Source organism: Thunnus maccoyii, chromosome 7, assembly GCF_910596095.1.
Source record: "Thunnus maccoyii chromosome 7, fThuMac1.1, whole genome shotgun sequence".
Classification (NCBI taxonomy): Eukaryota; Metazoa; Chordata; class Actinopteri; order Scombriformes; family Scombridae; genus Thunnus; species Thunnus maccoyii.
The window spans coordinates 4,830,001-4,849,820 of record NC_056539.1 but is presented as its reverse complement, the minus strand read 5'-3'; the positions used below and the strand labels follow the sequence as shown (position 1 = coordinate 4,849,820).

Genomic DNA, 19,820 nt, shown 5'->3' with positions numbered 1-19,820 from the left:
TACAGGCACTGAGGGATTCTGCTTACACACTAGTAATGTTGCTGTCTGGCTTAGTGCACTAAGTTTTGACTTTAACTGGATTGTTACATTTACTCAACAAATGAATCAGAAAAGCAAACACACTCTATCCAACAGCTCAGCTTGGCTGTAAAATAAAACAAACCTTTAATTTCTCCATTAAAAACCTTAATATTCCATCTACTCTTTCTCTCTCATTGAAAGATCCAGAATCCATGAATATGTAAATACTGCTCATTTCAAACGTCCGACTGTTGGACACAAGATGTCTCCAACTTCACTGAAAAGTCAATGCTCAGTGTTTGTGCACTGGAGGCTTCAGGTTTTCACATCACACTTCTTTAAGTGAAATATTGGACTACAACTGGCTCCAAACTAGTTGTGATGTCACAAATCATGCTGGTACATACACGTGTTAAATTGAGATTTTCGGTGAGCACAGATAAACTTTCTACTTTCAGCAGATAAATGTGAAAACAGCCTTCTGGTGTCAAACTCTGCACATACATCAATCTGCACATTGAAGCTCAAACATCCAACTGAAAGAACAAAAAGCACATTTTTGAGTGGAGGGGGACTTTAAACATTTGTTTTAAACATCTGTATCTGTATAGTTGCAGCAATGCAAATATGCTCCCACTTTAGCCTACCAAGCCATCATGCTACATCACCATCTACTGGACTGTACCAGTGGAGCTGCCAATGGCTTATACAGTGATCATGGCTATATGTAGGTATGTGTCCTATACGGCTGCTGTACTACGGCTGGATGTAAACAGGAAGAAGTTGAATAAAGTCAGAGCTCAAACTACCACAGTATGTCCCCCTTGTTTTGGTAACACAAATATTAGACCAAATTTAATAATATATTTCCTAAGAGTGTTATTAGCCAATCAAAGATGAGTATTGTAACTGAGTTCATAGCAGTGGCGGGACTAAAGAGAGCGAGAGAAATGAGTGAAATCGGAGAGAAGATTTTAAGTTTGGTAAAACCTGTTAATTTACTGTTTGTTCATCAAGTCAAGAGCTGGAGGTTTTACATTAGTGTGTAAAACAGGTGAGTGAGCCATGTTCAGAGCTGTTTTCTGACAGTGATGCCACTACACTGGTGCAAACGCCATAACCACATGTGGACTGTTGCTAGCTGGGATGAGAAGCGTGTTCTTTCACCAATCTTTCACCTGAAACGAGGACCAGTTCTTCCTGCTTCCAGCTGTGCAGTATCACTGTGGAGGTCAATGATTCACAGTGATGGAAAAAAACAAAAACAAGTAGATAACTCAAATTGTTTGGTAGAAGACACAATCATGCTACCAAGGAAATAAACCCTTAATTTTGATGACCCCATATCTAGGGCCATAACTACCATTAATGAACCTGTGGTTTATGTATTTTTTCTGGGGAAGTACAGTTAAAAACGTACATATGGTGAATCGGATGACTTCAATAGTTATAGGCTCAATATTTTTTATTTTTGATTACTTTTAGCATTTATGAGTAGAGCCAGAACAATGAAAAACACATTGTATCACTATCCAAATAACACTGTAACCTTATAAAACCTCAAAAGATAGTATACATAGTAGTATAACATACACAGTAGTATATAAGCAGTATAATTCCTGCCACAGTAAATAGTAAGCCTGTTTCCCAGCATACCACTTTTCTTTAACTGTGAACGTACTGGCTTTCAATGAAATCCAAAGTATCTCAGCCTGCAAAAATTATCTCATTGTATATACCTCTCTGTTACTTCCCTGTTGGTTTATCTGTGATGGTGCAGGTCATCATCCAGCTAATCAGGGCTCGTCAACATGTCAATCATCACAAACCACTTCACATTATCCAAATTCTGAATTGTGACATAATCAATGATGAATAATCAATATTAAAGGTTCAAACATCATTATCAAGAGGTAAGCAGCACTTTGTGTTTATTTGAAAGTAAAATCATTCATGTAGCAAAACATGTTTGGTAAGAAAATGTAAAATCAATCTCAGGCAGCAGTGGTGTTAATGTGTGAAGCTGTAAATAAACTCTGTTTAGCTTCAGCTTGACATTAAGGAGAATAACTGTATGTGGCAAGTGAGCTGAGAGTGGAGTAAGGCATAAGTGGATTAATAATAACCAGCTAGCTAATAAGATGATAAAGTTATTTGTAAAAAGAAATCACAATAACTTTGTTGCACTTGTGTGAAATTTCACAGCTGGAGATTTGAATTCCTTCTATAATCTCAGAAACTCAGTTTTACATAATCTTCACATTCAGTTCACAGTGTCAGTATAGAGACTTCCTAATAATAGAGCAGTGCCTATTAAAATGTATTCACATATAGGACCCAAAGCGTCAAATCAGTAAATTCTCTGTTTGTAAGACACAGCTGCAGTAAACATTAGCAACCTCTGCTACATGGGTACCCAGATTGCCCAAAATGCACTTTTGGGGACCAAGCTAGAGTTAAAGATATTATGTCTTTACAACCAGTTTGTAAAGCTATAGAATACCTCCCTGTGTCAGAATAGTACACAATTACTGTATATCACACTTGTATAAATGCTTACAAAATTACTGACTGGCCTACAAATATTATGGAAATTAAGGTTTCAAAGGTTGTTACTGAGCTTCAGCTACCAGCATGCCTCACTGGCTTCAAGCTGCAAACCTGCATCAGGTCATCTTCCTATCTGGATTTCCTCTGTGTCTCTCAGTGTGATATCCTTCTGACATGTATGTTTCTCTTTCAACAGTAGCTGCTTTCAGACTGTCACTGAGACATGGCTTTGAGTCTAACCACATCTCAGCCTTCCATCCACTTTGTCTTTCAGTCTTGGCCCCATGAAACTGTTTCAGTTGTCCCCTTGTCCATATCATGGGAACATCCTTTTGGGTCACCGACACTTCACCTCTTGATGCGGCTCATTCGCTCACACATGATGGATAGGTACTGGGTCAGCTTCACCATGGCAATGATAATGGTTCCTCCAATCAAGGTGCAGGTTGGCCAGAAAAGCGAGTGGAAGACAGCAACTCGGCCATAGATCTGTGTCAAGATGGCACTGTCCACGCGGTCTGTTGGATCCACAAAACACTGAACCGTGTGTTGAGATCTGAGACGCTCAGATATGTTCTGGACTATAGCATGTGTGGCTGCATAGTCCTTACGGCACTTTGGGATGTAGAAGCACTGGAGGAAAGAAAAGTAAAAGAAAAGAGTGAATATTGTATTCAGTGTCTCCTGTAAGAGATTGTTCTGTTTGTATAGAGTTAAAAATACTTCCATATGGTTCCAATTATTCTATTGAATTTCTCATATATGAGTGATGGATGACTACAATTCCCATGTGCTTAAGACCACAGCGATGCTTTTGATCACTGATCTGATCAGTTTAATCTAACACTGGTAAAAAAATGAAGTAGAGTAAGGCTGACAACTTAAAATCATCCCCAACAAAGCTAAAGCTGCCAATAAAGGGAAGAAAGAACAGGAAGTGTCAGCAACACCAGCAGTGGTCAGGTACCTCGTGGTTGCTGTCCTGCGTGTCTTCGTTGTGCAGCAGTCGTACCACCTTTCCTGAGGAGTTGAGGCTGACAAAGACCTGGAGACAAGGGAAACGAGAACGCTTCCAGCACTCTGTTCCACAGCTGTATGAACAGTTTACATCCCACACGATGGTGGAGTTCACAATAGTGCAGTTAGCCTCGTCCGTCCACACACTGTAGACAAAGATAGAGAAGTTACTGTATTTCCACTGCATGCTGAGATCCAAACTTCATCCGGTACTGCTTTTAAGGGATGTTTTTAAGGGTTTCAGTGGTTTCTGCTGTACACCACTCTTGACTCAATAATCACTATGAAGTCACAATAAAAACCAAAGCATGCATTTGCTGTTCTGCAAACTGAAAGTGACCTTGTGAGCTGTTATCACCTGTCTGAGTAAGAGCGCAGTATGGTGATTCCCAGGACAAAGTACATCATGACAGACATGAAGACCATGCTGAGGCCCAGCAGTATGGCTCTGTCCTCTCCTGCCCTCAGAGCTGTTACCGTCTTCCTCTTGTCCAGGACCTCATACTCACGAATCTTCTGGTAGATGGATCTGAAAAAGGTTGACATGAAAGATGCAGCTTGAAAGACTGCATATTCGCTTCTTCGTCAGTCAACATATCAGAGGGTGAAAAGAACCCTGTGAGGTCTCTTTTTAAAAATGTAAATAATTAAATGATACCATATGATCATTCATGCAGAAAAAAAGGTTAAATCATTTTGGTCCTCTTCAGATTTTAGGTAAGGTGTTCTGTGTTCTGTTGAGTCTTTTGGTTTACTACTGTAATAGTAGTTGCCTTTTGTGTTAAACAGGGAATTAGTTTGTTTTACAGCAGATTAGTCATGGGGGACTGACAGCACCCCACTCTGCTTTATAAATAGCATAAGCATCGGAAGCATTTAGCAGCACATCTTAAGAGTGATTGTGATCCCTGCACCATTTACCTCTGACAATAAACTATACACCTTTACAGGAACCTCGCAATAAAGCTCTGTGAAGCTAAGGGGAGCTGCAGAGTCGCTCATAATTCTCTGTGGGTTCATCACTACAACGATGCCTCTCACATTACACACTGTAATTTGACACATTGTTATTATAAAAAATATTGATTATAGCATCTTTAAAGCCGCATTATTGTTTTGGGGTTTTTTAGGTGGCTCCAGCTGCTTAATGCTCCACTATGTTCACCAGCTAGTTACTAACTTTGTCTGGCATTTAGTGTTGGGCAGGTAGTGTATGGTGCATTTATCAATCTTTTGCTGAAAACAGCAGCCTGCTGCTGCTAAAACAGGGTTGATGACAGCAAGTTGCGGGCTGGTAAACCCAAACAATCATCCAAAATAGACTTAAAAGCTCTGTTGAGCTGATGGTAAAGTGCAGGGTCGGGTGATAATCTCTGTGGGCTTGTCACGGTGAGCAACAGCTTTCACATTACAAATAATAATTAGTTGTTAATATGAAACTATTGGTTACTGCAGCTTAAACTCCTTGAGAGTCATTAAGATGAGATCCTCAGATGACACCTTGTTAGTTGTTCCTAAGTTGAAGCTAAAGACTAAAGGTGATTGTGAGCTTCAGAATAACCATCATATTGGCATTAATGCAAACACAGGCGAGACAGTACTCAATACCTGCGGTCACCTCCTCCATCTGTTGCTTTACTTCCTGCCCACAGAAACATCCTGTCTGAGGAATGTGGGAACCGTAGACCGCCGTTGCTGACCCACCTGCAAAACATGCAGAGACTGTTATTCAAAAACCAAACAAGATCTCTCTACTGTTGTCCTGACGGTTCTGTAGAAAAAGGCGAAGAAGAAGAACTAAGCTGCCATATCTGTGTTCAGTCTGAAATCTATGTTCTGAACGCAATCAGGGGACATTAGTAAAAAAATAAATATGCCAGTATCAGGTCTGCTAAACAGAGCTTGACAGGATTGGAAAAGCATACCTACAGTATGAGCAACAAGACTGATGAATTCATGAATTCATCATGAATTTCTGCAAGTTATAGTGATTTCAAAACAAACTGACAGTAACCACAAAGATCATGACAAAATGAGCTGAAAAGCACATGTTCGGTTAACATTGACTTAAGAAATTAGTGGCTGTACCTGTCAAAAGTGCATCCCTACCTCCAGCGCCAATTAACCATATACTGTGTCATATGTACACTAGTGCCAATATGTCATTTGTACAGACTGCCGGTAACATCAAAGAGGCCAAAACAACCCTAGCAAGTTGTCAACCATACCATCCATGTCAGCACTGAGCAGACCCAGCGTGCCTCACAATTATTTACAACCCAGGCTGCACAGGTCTCTTTCATCAGCCATCAATAAGAGTCCTTCACTCACTCTGAGAGGCTACAGTAATGTCAGCTCTGTTGTGTGTGTATGTGTGTGTGTATGTGTATATACTGTATGTGTTGTGGACTGTAGTTGATCAGGGGCAGAAGAACTAAGAACTCAATTTAAACCTCAGTGGATGAAGGCGTTCTTGGGGCCGCAGGTTCACCATATTACAAACGTGTATTTAAGAGTCTACTTGAACTTCTGTGAGTCTCCAACCAATAAGCTCTTAACTCGGAGCTTGGCCCATACTAGAGACTAAAAAACAGGATATATCAGCCTCTGCTGCTTCAATTTTGACCATTTTGACCACCAGTGAGGAGGTTGGCAGATGTACAAGAAGCCGGACTCTGACAACAGAGACCCGGGTTCACATCCTGATGTCTACATGTAGTTTGGTTTAGGCAACAAAAGCACTTTGGTTAAGGTTGGTGAAAGATCATGGTGTCACTTAAATGTTAATAGACACATTGTGTTTCAAGTCACTGCAGACTTTTTTCTATATTAAACCAAGACCATGATTTTTCCCTAACTTTAACCATGTGCTTCCAGTGCCTGAACACAACCATAAAGATTTTAGTGTTGCTGTAGTGGATATTGTTCTGCAAGATCAGATATTTGATGGGGAAAAAAAAGATCTATGTTGTCTCTGAACATTTCACTCATACGTTCAGTATCAACATTTTTGCAATTTGCCAAATATGTTAATTAACAACATTTTCTCATTATATTGAGAGAAAATGTATTTCAGCCATTATTATGTCTCTAATAAAACGTATTTGCTGTTGCAATTTAGTCGTATATGAACATATTTTCTGGGAGACAGCGTTGGGATTTTACAACTCTGAAAAGCTGTCATGATGGTAATGATGATTGTGAGGTAAGCAGTAGAACAGCTTTTACATTGCAAAGTAATCTAACAGGAACGTTTGCTTGCACATATGTGATTGGCCAATATAGCACCTTGCTGCATAATGCATGATTGTTTTGCTACAAAAGGTTCAGCTGTCTTGCCAGGGCCCTCCGAGGAGGTTGTGTTTTTTTTTACACAGTGTTAATGATGGTCTGAACACGCCTCGGTCTTGTATATTTATTCTCTGATCATAAAATCCAAAATTAAATATCTGTAGAAAAACAAATTCAGTGTGACAACCTATCTGCCTTCTTGTTAGTGTGGAAAACCACAACCTAAAATAAGTCTGGGACTGACATTGTGTGTGTGTGCATGTGTCTTTACTGAGAACATGTGTTGATTTGATTTATGTGTGATGAGTGTGTTGACTGACTGCATGCCTACACGGGTCTACTTGTGTGTCTTTGAGTGTTATATTTGTCTAAAGAGAGTTATCTTTGTAAACTGATGGAAAAACTCCAGTGACACACACACGTGAAGTGGTTTGTGGACACTCTCTCTGCAGAACATAACTGCCATTCCTTAACAGTTTAGGACCTCCCGCCCAAATGGAAAACATGCTCCCTCATAGAAGCTGACGTAGTGAAGGTCAGACAACACTGTGACTGAAAACAGACAGAAACTCACATTTTATTTGCTAACGCTAAGCACTGTTGTGTTTTGTGAAGTAGGTGTTACAACTGTGGCTTTTAACCCTGTAAAGAAAGCAGAAATAAGACAGACACACACCTTGAGCTAGATCCCTTCAGGTGCAACTGCCGTGTGTGTGTGTGTGTGTGTGTGTGTGTTTGTGTGTGTGTGTGTGTGTATGCAGTATATATTGCATTATTTATTTACATCTGTTTTCTGTCATTTTTTTGTGGTAGTTTGGTGGTAGTCCTCCCACCTGGTTTGACAGTTTGAAAAGACAGAGAGTCACATCAATCTACCTGTTCTGAAGGTCATCTTAAATCTTTTCAGAAAACCTGAGTGGGATGTCCTCTGCTGTGAAGTAAGAGTTGGGTTTCTTTGTTTGTTTGTTTTTAAATTATGTGTTAATCATTGTGAGGGGGGGTCATTCAAATCTGCCGCCAAAATATCACTCAGGTTAGGTTGAAAGTTAAAGAATAATTCTGGGGTTCATGCGCCCACTCAACCTTTTGAGATTCAATGGTTTTAGAGAATATTTAAATTATGTTTTTCAAGTGTTCTCATTGTGCTTGCCATTGTGTGCGTGCCATTATCAAAAATACAACTACAAAACCTATTCCAAATCTGCCACTGTATATATTGATACATACATGCTTAATTCACACACAGTTTACCATTACGGTCTGAATGATTAAAAGATTAAATTCATGTTATTTTTGACAGAAATAAGTCAGTTCAACATGAACCAGAGCAAACAGAAGAACAAACCATCAGGAAGCTGTTGGCACCTGGCTACTAAAGCAAGAGCAGTCAACATGACAGGACTAAATATTGACTGAAGCACGGTTCACTACACACACATACACACACAGACATGCTTGGCCTATAAAAGCAATAGGGCCATGAATGATGGACCACCAGAAGGGTGCCTGAGTCAATATTTGTTTATCACATATATGTATGTCTGCTTGGTTGTTGTGAACACCGTTTCAGTCAAGCCTGTCTGCGCTGAGAGCTCTTATCTGCAGCGTAGTGACAGCTTGAGTGCACTGAAATCAACACTGGTGACAAGATGGTGGAAATGTCAACACAGGATGTGAAGCCTCAAAATCTAAGTGTGAAATCTAAAATCTCTCTCACACCAGTGGTTCCTAATATGAGGGTCAGGAACTCCCAAAGTCTCAAGTTAAACCTGAGGGGTCATGAGATATGTAATAAGATGGGGAAAAAAACAAACATATTCTTGCTTCACTATGATTTTTTTTATTGCAAAATACTGGATATTATCTTCTATGCCTCCAAAACAATCCAAATAAACTCTTTAGTTATAGTGGTGATAACTCATACACATATGCCACCTGTGACAAGGGGTCACGAGTCGACATTGCTTTGCTCGAAAGGGTCACATGCCATAAAGGCTGGAAACCAGTGTCACGGACCTCCAGACACTAATAAGATCTCACCTTACTGGGTGTTTGTGTAAAGAAGTGTCAGGAAATGTTAAAAAAAAAAAAAAAAAAGAAAGAAAGAAAGAAAGAAAGAAAGAAATTCAACAATATCTATCACTGACAGTTGGGCCAACCAAAAGCTTCAGCGTTCGTAGCTTTATCTATCGCTTAGCCCAGTTGATTTATGATCCCCATAGTAATGCTAGAGACATTGTTCTGTAGATTTTTTAGATCAGTTTTCAGAGATAATTTTCAACATTTTGAGCAAAGCTTCACTCAGACTAGGGCTGAGGATTAATTGTTTGTATATCAAAATAATAATTTTTTCTACTGTTTTGGCTAATGGTGGTTTTGTTGATTCCATAGTTTTGATGTTTGAAAAAATTAGGAGGGGGCCAACAGAGTGGTAACTGTCTTTTTTTTTACATGAATGATTTTGGTGATTGTCTCACATCAATTTCAGACGGGTAGCTCACAGTTTATGATTGTTCCATAACTGTCGAGAGTGAATGACTGGCAGCTGGTGAACAGAGTTGTCAGAAACTCCCAGTTTTAACTCTAAACTTTTAAAAACATCATATCATCATTTTTAAGATTACTTAACACCTTAACAGCTCTTAATTTAGACCTCCAGGATTCATTGCTGTGAAGCAGCTCACCCTGTCAGTCTGTGACGCTAATATTAGCGTTAGCTCCAGCAGCTAACTGTGTAGAACAGTTCACTTTTGACCAGTCAAAACATTATTATTTTTATCAGGTTCTATTAATGTAGAAACATAAGCTGGTGATTATGGTTGGTGCAATATTATCTTGGTCAGAAAAATAAAATTGCAATTAGATGTTTTCCATAAATCATTCAACCTTAACTCAGATTAAAGATTTTTGGTATCTTAGCCAACTAACTCATAGCAATATTAAATAAGAGTAACACACAGTCTCTTATACTTGTTCTCCTGAAACTGAACATTAACTAAGATGTATATGTTGTATGTTGTGCACTGTATACAAGTAACAACTCACTTTTTTTGTGTGTGAACAATGAACGTCATAACTGATATTCAGGTTCAATTGACAAGTCAGTTTGCCAGTGAAGCAGAGGAAGACAGTAAGTACAGTCAAAGCAAATCACAAAAATAATCAGAATCATCTGAACTTGGCTCAACCTGATCATATGCGGACTGGAAATGATACAAAACCAACTGTACTCCAGTAATTACATTCTTTTTAACAAATCTATAGCTTACGTTTTTAGCAAAGCTTACAAGTCCTATATGATAAAACTGAGCTCACCTGATATCTGATGGTGGTGTCGGGCAAAAGTCAACGGTCAGACTGTCGGAGCAGTTGTCCCCTAACATGGTACCTTGCTTTTTAAAACACCTCCATCCATGGGCTCATATTCACCTTCATCCAAATTTCTGCCATTTAATTCAACTAAAAGTTCCTACTGCTGCTTGAGAGAATATTCGGCAGTCTTCACTTCTGGTTGCTAAAGCTTAGCTACAAAAAGAAATCAATTGTCAGTGATTTTTTTTTCACTTCCAATGTCACGTACTATTCAACTCTGAGCTATACATAATATTTCAGAAGAAAAAATAAATTGATTTTTGTAGTATTTTAATAATTAATTTTTGCTTGTGTCAAAAAAGTTATGTAAGGTAAGCTAAGTAACTAGGTACAAAATTTGCTAATGCATACTACTTAGCAGAAAGCAAACCAATGCAAAATGAGAAAAAAAAACAGAAACCGGTCAATAAAGATCCATTATCTGGAGCCATTCTCCAATTATGACCCACACATCTTTGTGGCTCTGCTGAAAGAAGCCTTGTGGCTCTGCTTTTGACTGCTGTGCTGTCTGAGGTGTCAGGTCTCTATAACAGCGGTGTAACACTGAGTTTACGTCAGCCTCATCAGCATCTGTCAGTGTGGATGTGGGAGGTGGCTGGGCTGTGTGGATGAGGGACTGACGGAGAGCCGGGAGAAACGTGAACATGAAAATACTGATGTTCCCAAAACACTACAACAACTATCGCTTCTAGTATTTTGCTTGCTGTGCAGTTTGCATGCTGTCCCTTGACAGTCCTAAGACAGGCAAGTTTGGAGAAATTGAAACTTTACATAGCAGACAATAAACTGACTATACAGTATGCTAACTGCTCAGCAACAAGACAAGTTAGCAAATAGCTGAGGAAGAACAAAACATTAAACAGCTAAAAAAAGGCTGATATGCGTCTGAGGAGAGGATGCCCAACCTCGTCGCCAGGGAAAAAGGTTCATATTGGACTATTTAGCAAAAATACAATTTAGGCTCAATAACAACAGTTTTAATGTCCAATGTCAAGATTTTTTTAATTACGACAGAATTTGCACATGGCAACTAAGGTTAGGTAAAGCCTGCAACAAGATGCAAACTCTGGTCTTCTGCAGGAAAGCTGTCACCCATCTACCACTCTGAACTCCACACCTTTACTTTCTGCTTGGCTCCATAAAGGGCACACTACTTCCTCCACTAACACTGAATATTGCATCAGGATGGAAAATGTGAGATACAGAGTAGTCCAGGCTACCATAATTCTTCAGGAACTGGGCTATGGAAATCACTCCTGAGACCACTGGAGACCAAACTAAACCTAAAAGAGCAAATTCATATTCATCAGGTGGCCAGAAATGACCATCAAATTCAATTTAGGCTAACAAACAGCTCTGAGTACAGGAACTCTTTCTCCCTTTAGAGATGACTGGTAGGTAGATGGCAGTGTACAGTGTGTGATGTTTAGTAGATCCGGTCAGTGCCTGTCATCTGCACAACTACAGGGTAACAAATAAAATAATAATGGCAGTTGCGAAAGGAGTTTAGTGTCATCTTAGTAATCTGCTACCTTTTTTGGTGGTTGGGCCAAAATCCAAATTACTTTGCCAGCCGTTACCTAACGTCTGGCACCACAGTTTGTAGTTGCATCAGTCTGAGGCACACTGCCTTTGACCTTTAACTGCATGACAGATATCTGAAATAATAGCTTTGTCTGTATGTGTGTTTGTGTTTTCAATATTATTGTACCAAAAATTGACATTATACTGAAACAAAAGAAGATTTTTTTAACAGGAGGTGGTGTAAGCTATGCAAGAATGTAAAGAATAGAGAAATAAAAATGTGATGTACCGTATAAATATAAAACATATAGGTTTTGATATATTATATATGACTGAAGTGATACCATCTGAAACTGTTTCACTTCAAGGCCTTTGTGTGTTATACAAACCTTATCAAATGTCAGGGGAACACAGAGGCTTATACATGTCTTGCTACATTATATGCATATACACATACAGAGCTATTTATTCACCTTTCTTACAACTGTTAAAAAGGTCATGAGGAGAGGAATGTTCTGTGATGTGGTCACACACTTCTTTGCTATACGTATTGTGTACACACGCTCGCAAACACTGTCGACATACTTTAAGCTGGACACACACACACACACACACACACACACACACACACGCACGCACGCACACACACACACACATACATACACACACATGCTGGCTTCATCTCAAGCAGTTCTTAAGCCAAGCCACTTGTCTCTCTTTGACACATAAACCTCACAGCTTTCCTGGAAGGCGGGACCGTCAGGTGGCATGGTAACTGCACAGTTGCTGCCGTTCCCTGTGACAGGGTCGAAGACTCACAGACACACAGGCATGCCTTCACACACACACACACACACACATACACACGGTGTGTTAGCAGTGATGTCATGGTTCTGTTTCTGGAAGGTTATTTGGATGGCATGTGTTTCAGTGTGCGTAGCTTGCAGTTGTCTTTTGCCACCTGACTGACAACAGACAACAGACACACAGCTTTCTTTAGAATCGAAGAGCTCTAGCATATAGAATAAAGCTATTATTTTAGCCTTTATCTGAATCTTGTCATTTTTAAACCATCAGCTTTATAGTATTTTACATTTTGTGCTACCTAGTCAGACAGCAGATGAGACTGTGGTTGTACAGACCAGCTTCTAGGTTAGAATGAGTGTAACTGAAAAAAAACAGCAAGCTTCCCTGATAAAAAATACAAGTTAAGGTGAAAAATAGGTGGTGTTACTAATAATTCCAGATAAATTAGTTATTTTATAATCCAGGCATGTTTACAACAAGACAGTGGTAGCTCTGGATACTCTGATTGACATGTTAACAAGCAGACATCATGTAAACATCATAAAATAATAGTTAAGTGTCCCAGCCCTTTCGAGCAGAGGCAAGGCTGGCAACATTTTGCATCCAGAGGGGTTAACACATTAGACCTGGATTGGACAAACATTAAACAGGCATTCAAAGTAGTCCCTTGCCCCGACCTGGGCAACTCAGATCACCTTCCTGTGATGCTGATACCTGCATAGGGGCCCCTGTTCACCTGAACAAAACCATATGCTAAGCAGATCAGGGTCTGGCCAGATGGGGCCATTTCAGCACTCCAGGACTGTTTGGACTGCACTGACTGGGACATGTTCAAGGAGGCTGCCACAGTTGACCATCACAGAAGCTGAATCTGTGGCTGAATATATACATAAAAAGTGTATTGATGATGTCACTGTCACCAAGAACATCACCATACATGCCGCCCAAAAACGCTGGTGTACCAACAAGGTGCATGTGCTGCTGAGAGCATGAAATGCTGCCTTTAAGTCCAACAACTAATTGGCCCTTAGATTAGCTAGGGCCAAAATTAACCGGGGCATCAGGGCACTTCCATGTCATGACTCTAGAGACTCCAGGCACATAACTGCTCCACTACCCTGCAAACTACAACATTGACGTCCACAACAAGCTCAATGGTTATTTTGGGTGGTTTGAGTTACTGCACAACATGCCTGTGAGGAAAAGTCACCCCTCACCACCTTCACTGTTTTGGCCCTGCTGATGTCCAGAAGACCCTGTGCAGAGCCAGCCAAAAAGCTGCAGATTCTGATAATACACCAGTTCTCAAGCTCAGAGAATGTATTAACAAACTAACACGTCACATAGACAATTTTAACATCTCTTTGAGGCAGATTGTTGTCCCTTCATGCTTCAAGGCCACCACTATTATACCAGTGCAAAAGAAGTCTACAGTGTTGGGTCTTAACCACTTCCACCCCATAGTACTCACACCCATCATGACGAAGTGCTTTGAGAGGCTAGTCAAGGACCACATAACATCCAGACGTCCCTCCACACTACACCCATTCTAGTTTGCATACCGTCCAGAACACTCCACTAATGATACCATATCCTCAGCACTGCACCTGAGCCTGGAGAACAGGAACATTTATGTGTGGATGCTTTTCATAGACTTCAGCTGGGCCTTCAATACAGTCATTCCCTGGTAAGCAAGTTCAGTCCATTGGACTACTGAATACTAGAGTTCCTGACACACAGACCCCAATCAGTACGGGCTGGTAATGGCGTTCCTCAGGGCTGCGTCCTGAGTCCACTGCTGTTAACACTGATGACCCACAACTGTTGTGCCACACATAGCATGACATCATTATATTTGCAGATGACACAGCGGTAGTGGGCCTCATCAGCAATGGCAATGAATCATCTTACAGAGAAGACGTAAACCAACTGGTGGACTGATGCAACACAAACAACCTGTCACTAAATGTCAACAAAACAAAAGATAACACTGTGAATGTCAAGAAGAACTGGTGCATCTTTGTATTTTCAATGTTTTCAATCTATGCTTATCTGTGTGGACATTGAGCTAGGAGTAAACACAATTTTGTTGTATGGTATGGAGAATGAAGTCTACTTTGGACTTTGAACTTTGAACCAACTGGGCAAAGTGGGTCACTGCCCTGGGGGTTCAGACCAGTGCCCCCAAGTTCACTGTTTGTGGTAATTTGCTTCATTTCAAATAAGTTTGGGAATATGCACCACTATAGCACGATATGAAATGCATTCACCTGATCTTGAGGATTCCACTTGTTATGTCAATGCATCAATTTCCATTCATGGCAGCAACATTGGGCTGGGCAGTCACCAACACGCGTCCAACCCTGGTCAGGACAAAGGTCATAAAGGAGCACTGGCTGGCACACTATGACCACAGATAGATCCCCAATGGGGGTTTGACCCAAATCCATTGAATCGAGTATTAGACACAAACCATGGACCCACAACATCTCTGGTATGACTATAGCTTTGGACATTGATCTTATGTCACTTCTCATCTCTCTTTCCATATTTTAGTTCTCTCTCTACAGTATACCATCCAAACAAAGGCAAAACTCCAGAAACCATGAATTCATGTAGTTATATATATAAAAATAAAAAAATGAAGAGTACTTAATGTGTTTATTTGCTCCTTTGTGGCCTGTGGTAGCCTCTTCCCAGACCTCTGAATCACCATTCACATTTCTTATTTGTTTGGTGATGCAAATAGATCTGATGTTGTGTCAGTTGATGTCCCTTTTGGCTGATTGGAAAAACAGTCAGCAACAACAATCAGAGCTTTATAGGATTAAAAATGTCATCTTCCTATTTAGTCTGTTAGCTTCCTAGCTATATTAATGAAAAAAAGCAAGTGAAGATTCACGCATCTGTACAAAGCAACAAGAACATGAACACAACATCAGGCAGAATGAATGAATTAATTAATTAATAAATTAAGTGAAACAAAATTCAGTCTAATTGTCAGGATAGGCCTGTCTAACTCTGTTGCCTGAGACCCTGTACCCTCCAATATGGCTGCCGGAAAGACATCTTTAGATGGAAAGCAAACATGGGAGGTAAGACTAATACATATCTCTGGCTCACTGGTACGTCATCTTTCTGTAAAGCTACAGCTGCATTGGCAGGACAGAGAGAAATGGAAAGTGAAAATACTGTAAATGGGATTAGAGGCTTGACTGAGACATATTTTGTTTTGAGTGGTAGAATGAGTGCTAATAGCAGAGGAGTAGAGACAGCTGGTGTTAATGGTTCAGACCAGACTGGGTGGCTCCCCACTGCGAGGTATCGTTAATGGAATGATCCAGGCTGCTGGGAAGTCATTTCAGTACATGTAATTAAATCAGCTGCTGAACTACATTTTACAGTAGGTTGGTGGTAGTTCATCTGAATTTAGATTTGGGGAAAGGATTTTGAGAAATTACCAACTTTTGTTTATATCTCAAATACAGAAAGGGAATTGGATTAGTTTAATTACTTTTCCATCTGTTTTAATTTATACCTTGAAGGTGCAATATGCAAGATTTGGCCACCTGCTCCAAACAGTCCCCATCCTACCCTTACCCCCCACCCTTCCCCGTCCCCCCAAACACATCACCACACCACCATCACGCTCATAGAATTATCACTCACTGAATGTAGCATAAAGCTTACTGTTTACAGTGAATCCGTGCTACAGAGTCATCAAGCTATCAAAATGCTATGGAGACATTAGAGCCAGCAGTAAATTACCAAAAAGCTGCACAGATCAGTCCATCAGATCATACAGCTGAGCTGACCAGCCGGCCAGTGACTAAGACAACTCCGACACCATCAGAGCTAATTTTCAAATAGGCATTATTTGGATAAACTGACCACATCTTGGGAATCTAAATGATTACTTTCTCGCTGAAAAATATATTAAAACTTAATAAAGTGACATGTTGACCGTCCTACAGCAAAACTTACAGCAGCTTCCAGCCTGGCTCAAAATCTCCGCCATTACTGCCGTGGTGGTTCAGAGCAGCACTACTTCTTCTTCCTTTCATGTTGGACTGAGGGCAGACTGGACACTACAGTGACTCACTATAGCCCTTGAGGTACAAAGCGGGATGAGACAGAACAGGGCTAGCTGGTTAGCATGCTAACTTCAGTAGATATCTCTGCAGCACAATATGCAGATGTCTTTGATATAACATCAATACTGTTATTTCTTCACATTCTGTTGATAATTTTAGTTATTTTTTGAATGTTTTAAACTAAAATTTTGGCCAAATCTTATATAGTGCACCTTTAAAGTGTCATACTTGTAACATGTTATAAAGACCCTTTTCCTTCTTTTGAGTTTCCCATAAAGTTTCTAGTAATCAGTTGTCAGTATGTCATTAAACAAACATTCAGTTTTCCCTGAAAATACAATATTTCAATTAAAATAGTGCTTAAACTGGCATATTTGCTATTGTGGTTTTGTGTTTTGCGCATTGTGTATGTAGAAATTGTAGGTGTATATTAACCTTTCAAAACAACCCATCCAATAGGTAGCTGCTGTGCACCCAAAGACACACACATGCGACTATCTGTGGCTTCTAAACGCCAGACAGTGAAAATTATGATGAGAAGAGGAGGGGTGAGTGGACAGAATTTATAAAAAGGACGTAAATGATCAGATATTAAACAAAGATTTAAAGAAATTGTTTGACATTTTGCTGAGAGTTAGATGAGGGGATTGATACCTCTGTATCACCTCATAACATTTCATAAATTCAAGTGTGTGCTCTGGGTGATGACTGTATGCTTGCTGTGTTTGTATGTGTGAGATGTCTGTATGTGTTCTTGAATGTGTCTTTCATGGTTTTTGTGTCCTATTTTCTTTGTGTCCCAATGGCACTGTAAAGCACTTTGTAACCTGTGTTTGAAAAGGTGCTATATAAAAGTTTTACTTACTTACTTACTTACTTACTTACTTACTGTATGTTGAATGTGAAACTGAAGCCAGGATACGGTTAGCTTAGCTTAGCATCAATTTTTCATTTAATTTATTTGGTCCACTCATGGTAATGCACAGTTCCAGGAAAAAATGTGATTCATAAACAAAACACAACTCAGTTTCCTTGTACACATTCCATAAAGACTCGAAACAGGGGCAGAAATAGTGCGGCACATCCTGTAGGCCACATCATCAACTTGTAATTTTTACAGATTAGAGAAATGACACATAACATGTTATCTCATTTGGTGGATTTTGTTACCTTTCATTAGAATCAGGCTACTTTTTCCCCTTTATGCTAAGCTAAGTTAACTGTCTGCTGGCTTTATCAATTTATTGTATAGATATGAGAGAGACATCAGTCTTCTTGTCTAACTGCCATCAAGAAAGTATATTTCCCAAAATATCAAACTACTCTTTTAATATGCAATAATTTAAACTCAGAAGTCTTCTGTATCTCTAAATCCTAGACTGACAATATGTCAATTTTTTACCATAACATGACTGTTATGAGACAATAGTAATTCAACCTATAGTTTGTTAGTGAGACTTTAGTGTTAAATAATGGCATAGTATTAAATCTCTGCAAATGCAGCACAAAAACATTGCAGCAATGAACTTTTAAACCACTTTTGATGTAGGCAAAATAATCAGGTGTCAGATAATCTTAAGACAAACTCGACACCTTCTTGAGCAACCAAAACACCATCCTATGACTTTCTAACTCACAACAGCTCCACAAAAAGTTCCCCACATTTTCTTATCCTGTCAAACCGTCTAAACTTACCGTAACTTGCTGCTGTAGTCAAAAAGTTTCCTGGCCGCAGGTATTCATTTTGTATTTTAATCCCATGGTATTTTAAGAAGTGTCCTCTAGGCTGAGCCAGTATGTCATATTCTGTCTATCAGGGACAGAGCGGCTCCGGCAGCCCTCAGCATGTCTCCCATAGGACTGCTGACTGAGCCACAACAATAATAACCACACTGCCCCTCACTGCTCACACTAATAATCATGATGATGATAGTCTGTAGGATTTGGGGGAGAGAGACCGTGTTTGGTGTGGGAGGGAGAAAGGGAGGAGATGAGAGACCGACGGAGGAAACAACAACACAGGGAGTCAATTAAAACAGTAAAGGCTGTAAAACCAAAACAAGCTACACAGAGCTGAGGGGAACTGCAGGGCTGGGTGCTAATTCTATGCAGGTTCATTACTTCAAACGACCCTAGTTACATTACACATAGGAATTTGAACAACTGCTTATGTAAAAATATTGATTAGTGCGGCTTCATGGTTGTGAAAATGTTGTAATCAGTTAAGGTTAGTAAAAGATTGCCGCCATGTTTACAGAAAACAAGAGAAAACCTGGGAACAAAGTGTTGAAGTCAGACATTTATACACCTGCCCACCGCTCCATTAAACCTCTGCATATTGTTTCAATGCACTGAATATTATACTATATCATAAGACATGTCAACATCTCAAATAAAAAGACAAAATAGCATAAAAGAACAACTGGCTCGAAATGAAAGGTATCTTCACCAGATCATAAATGGCACAGTAAGAACTAGGGCTGGACAATGTATCAATATTATATCAATATTGTAATATGAGACTAGATATTGTTGTAGATTTTGGATATAATATTATGATATGGCAAGTGTAGTCTTTTCCTAGTTTTAAAGGCTGCATTACAGTGAAGTGATATAATTTTCTGAACTTACCAGACTGTTTTGGCTGTTCTATCATTTGCCTTCACCCACTTAGTCATCATATCCACATTACTGATGATTATTTATGAAAAATATCATGTAAATATTTTGTGAAAGCACCAGTAGTCATCCCCACAATATTGTCACGATATCAATATCAAGGTATTTGGGCAAAAATATCATGATATTTGATTTTGTCCATATCGTCCCGCCATAGTAAGAACCTTACAAGTCACAATAAAACCAGCTTAAGTTATGAAAGTTCAGCAACTTGGATTTGGTGATTTAGGGGCCATGTTACATTTATGACTGTTGTTTCTAGCCTCATATGATTGAATGAATCCCCTAAAGATAACCAGAAGCTCCTAAGTGGCTTTAGAGGCCTCACACAGACATGGTGTTTTCTCTCTCCTCAGCTGTTTACAGGCCATGTTTGACTAACATCTTCCTCACTCTCTCTTGTTGCAGCTTAGGGCAGAAAAACTTTACACCATCATTTTAATGTTCAATTTGGTGAACTCATAT

At 39.6% G+C, this 19,820-nt stretch overlaps 1 protein-coding gene across 4 annotated transcripts in view; it reads right to left on the bottom strand.

Annotated features, from left to right (window-relative positions):
• Window positions 1-1,530: 1,530 nt before the first annotated feature.
• The window catches only part of si:ch211-247n2.1 (calcium-activated potassium channel subunit beta-2), a 19,088-nt gene continuing 798 nt past the window's right edge, over window positions 1,531-19,820 (bottom strand). Inside the window, exons 1-5 of one of the 4 annotated variants that reach the window (XM_042417372.1) lie at window positions 18,372-18,536; window positions 5,197-5,292; window positions 3,947-4,117; window positions 3,539-3,734; window positions 1,531-3,204 (exon numbers count right to left, since the gene is read on the bottom strand). In XM_042417372.1, coding sequence (XP_042273306.1) covers window positions 2,920-3,204; window positions 3,539-3,734; window positions 3,947-4,117; window positions 5,197-5,246 — 702 coding nt within the window. In that variant the 5' untranslated portion in view covers window positions 5,247-5,292; window positions 18,372-18,536 and the 3' untranslated portion in view covers window positions 1,531-2,919. Of the gene's footprint in view, window positions 3,205-3,538; window positions 3,735-3,946; window positions 4,118-5,196; window positions 5,293-10,194; window positions 10,337-16,566; window positions 16,620-18,371; window positions 18,537-19,820 lie in introns of those variants that run through there. The other 3 variants (XM_042417373.1, XM_042417370.1, XM_042417371.1) reach the window with 3 other exon arrangements.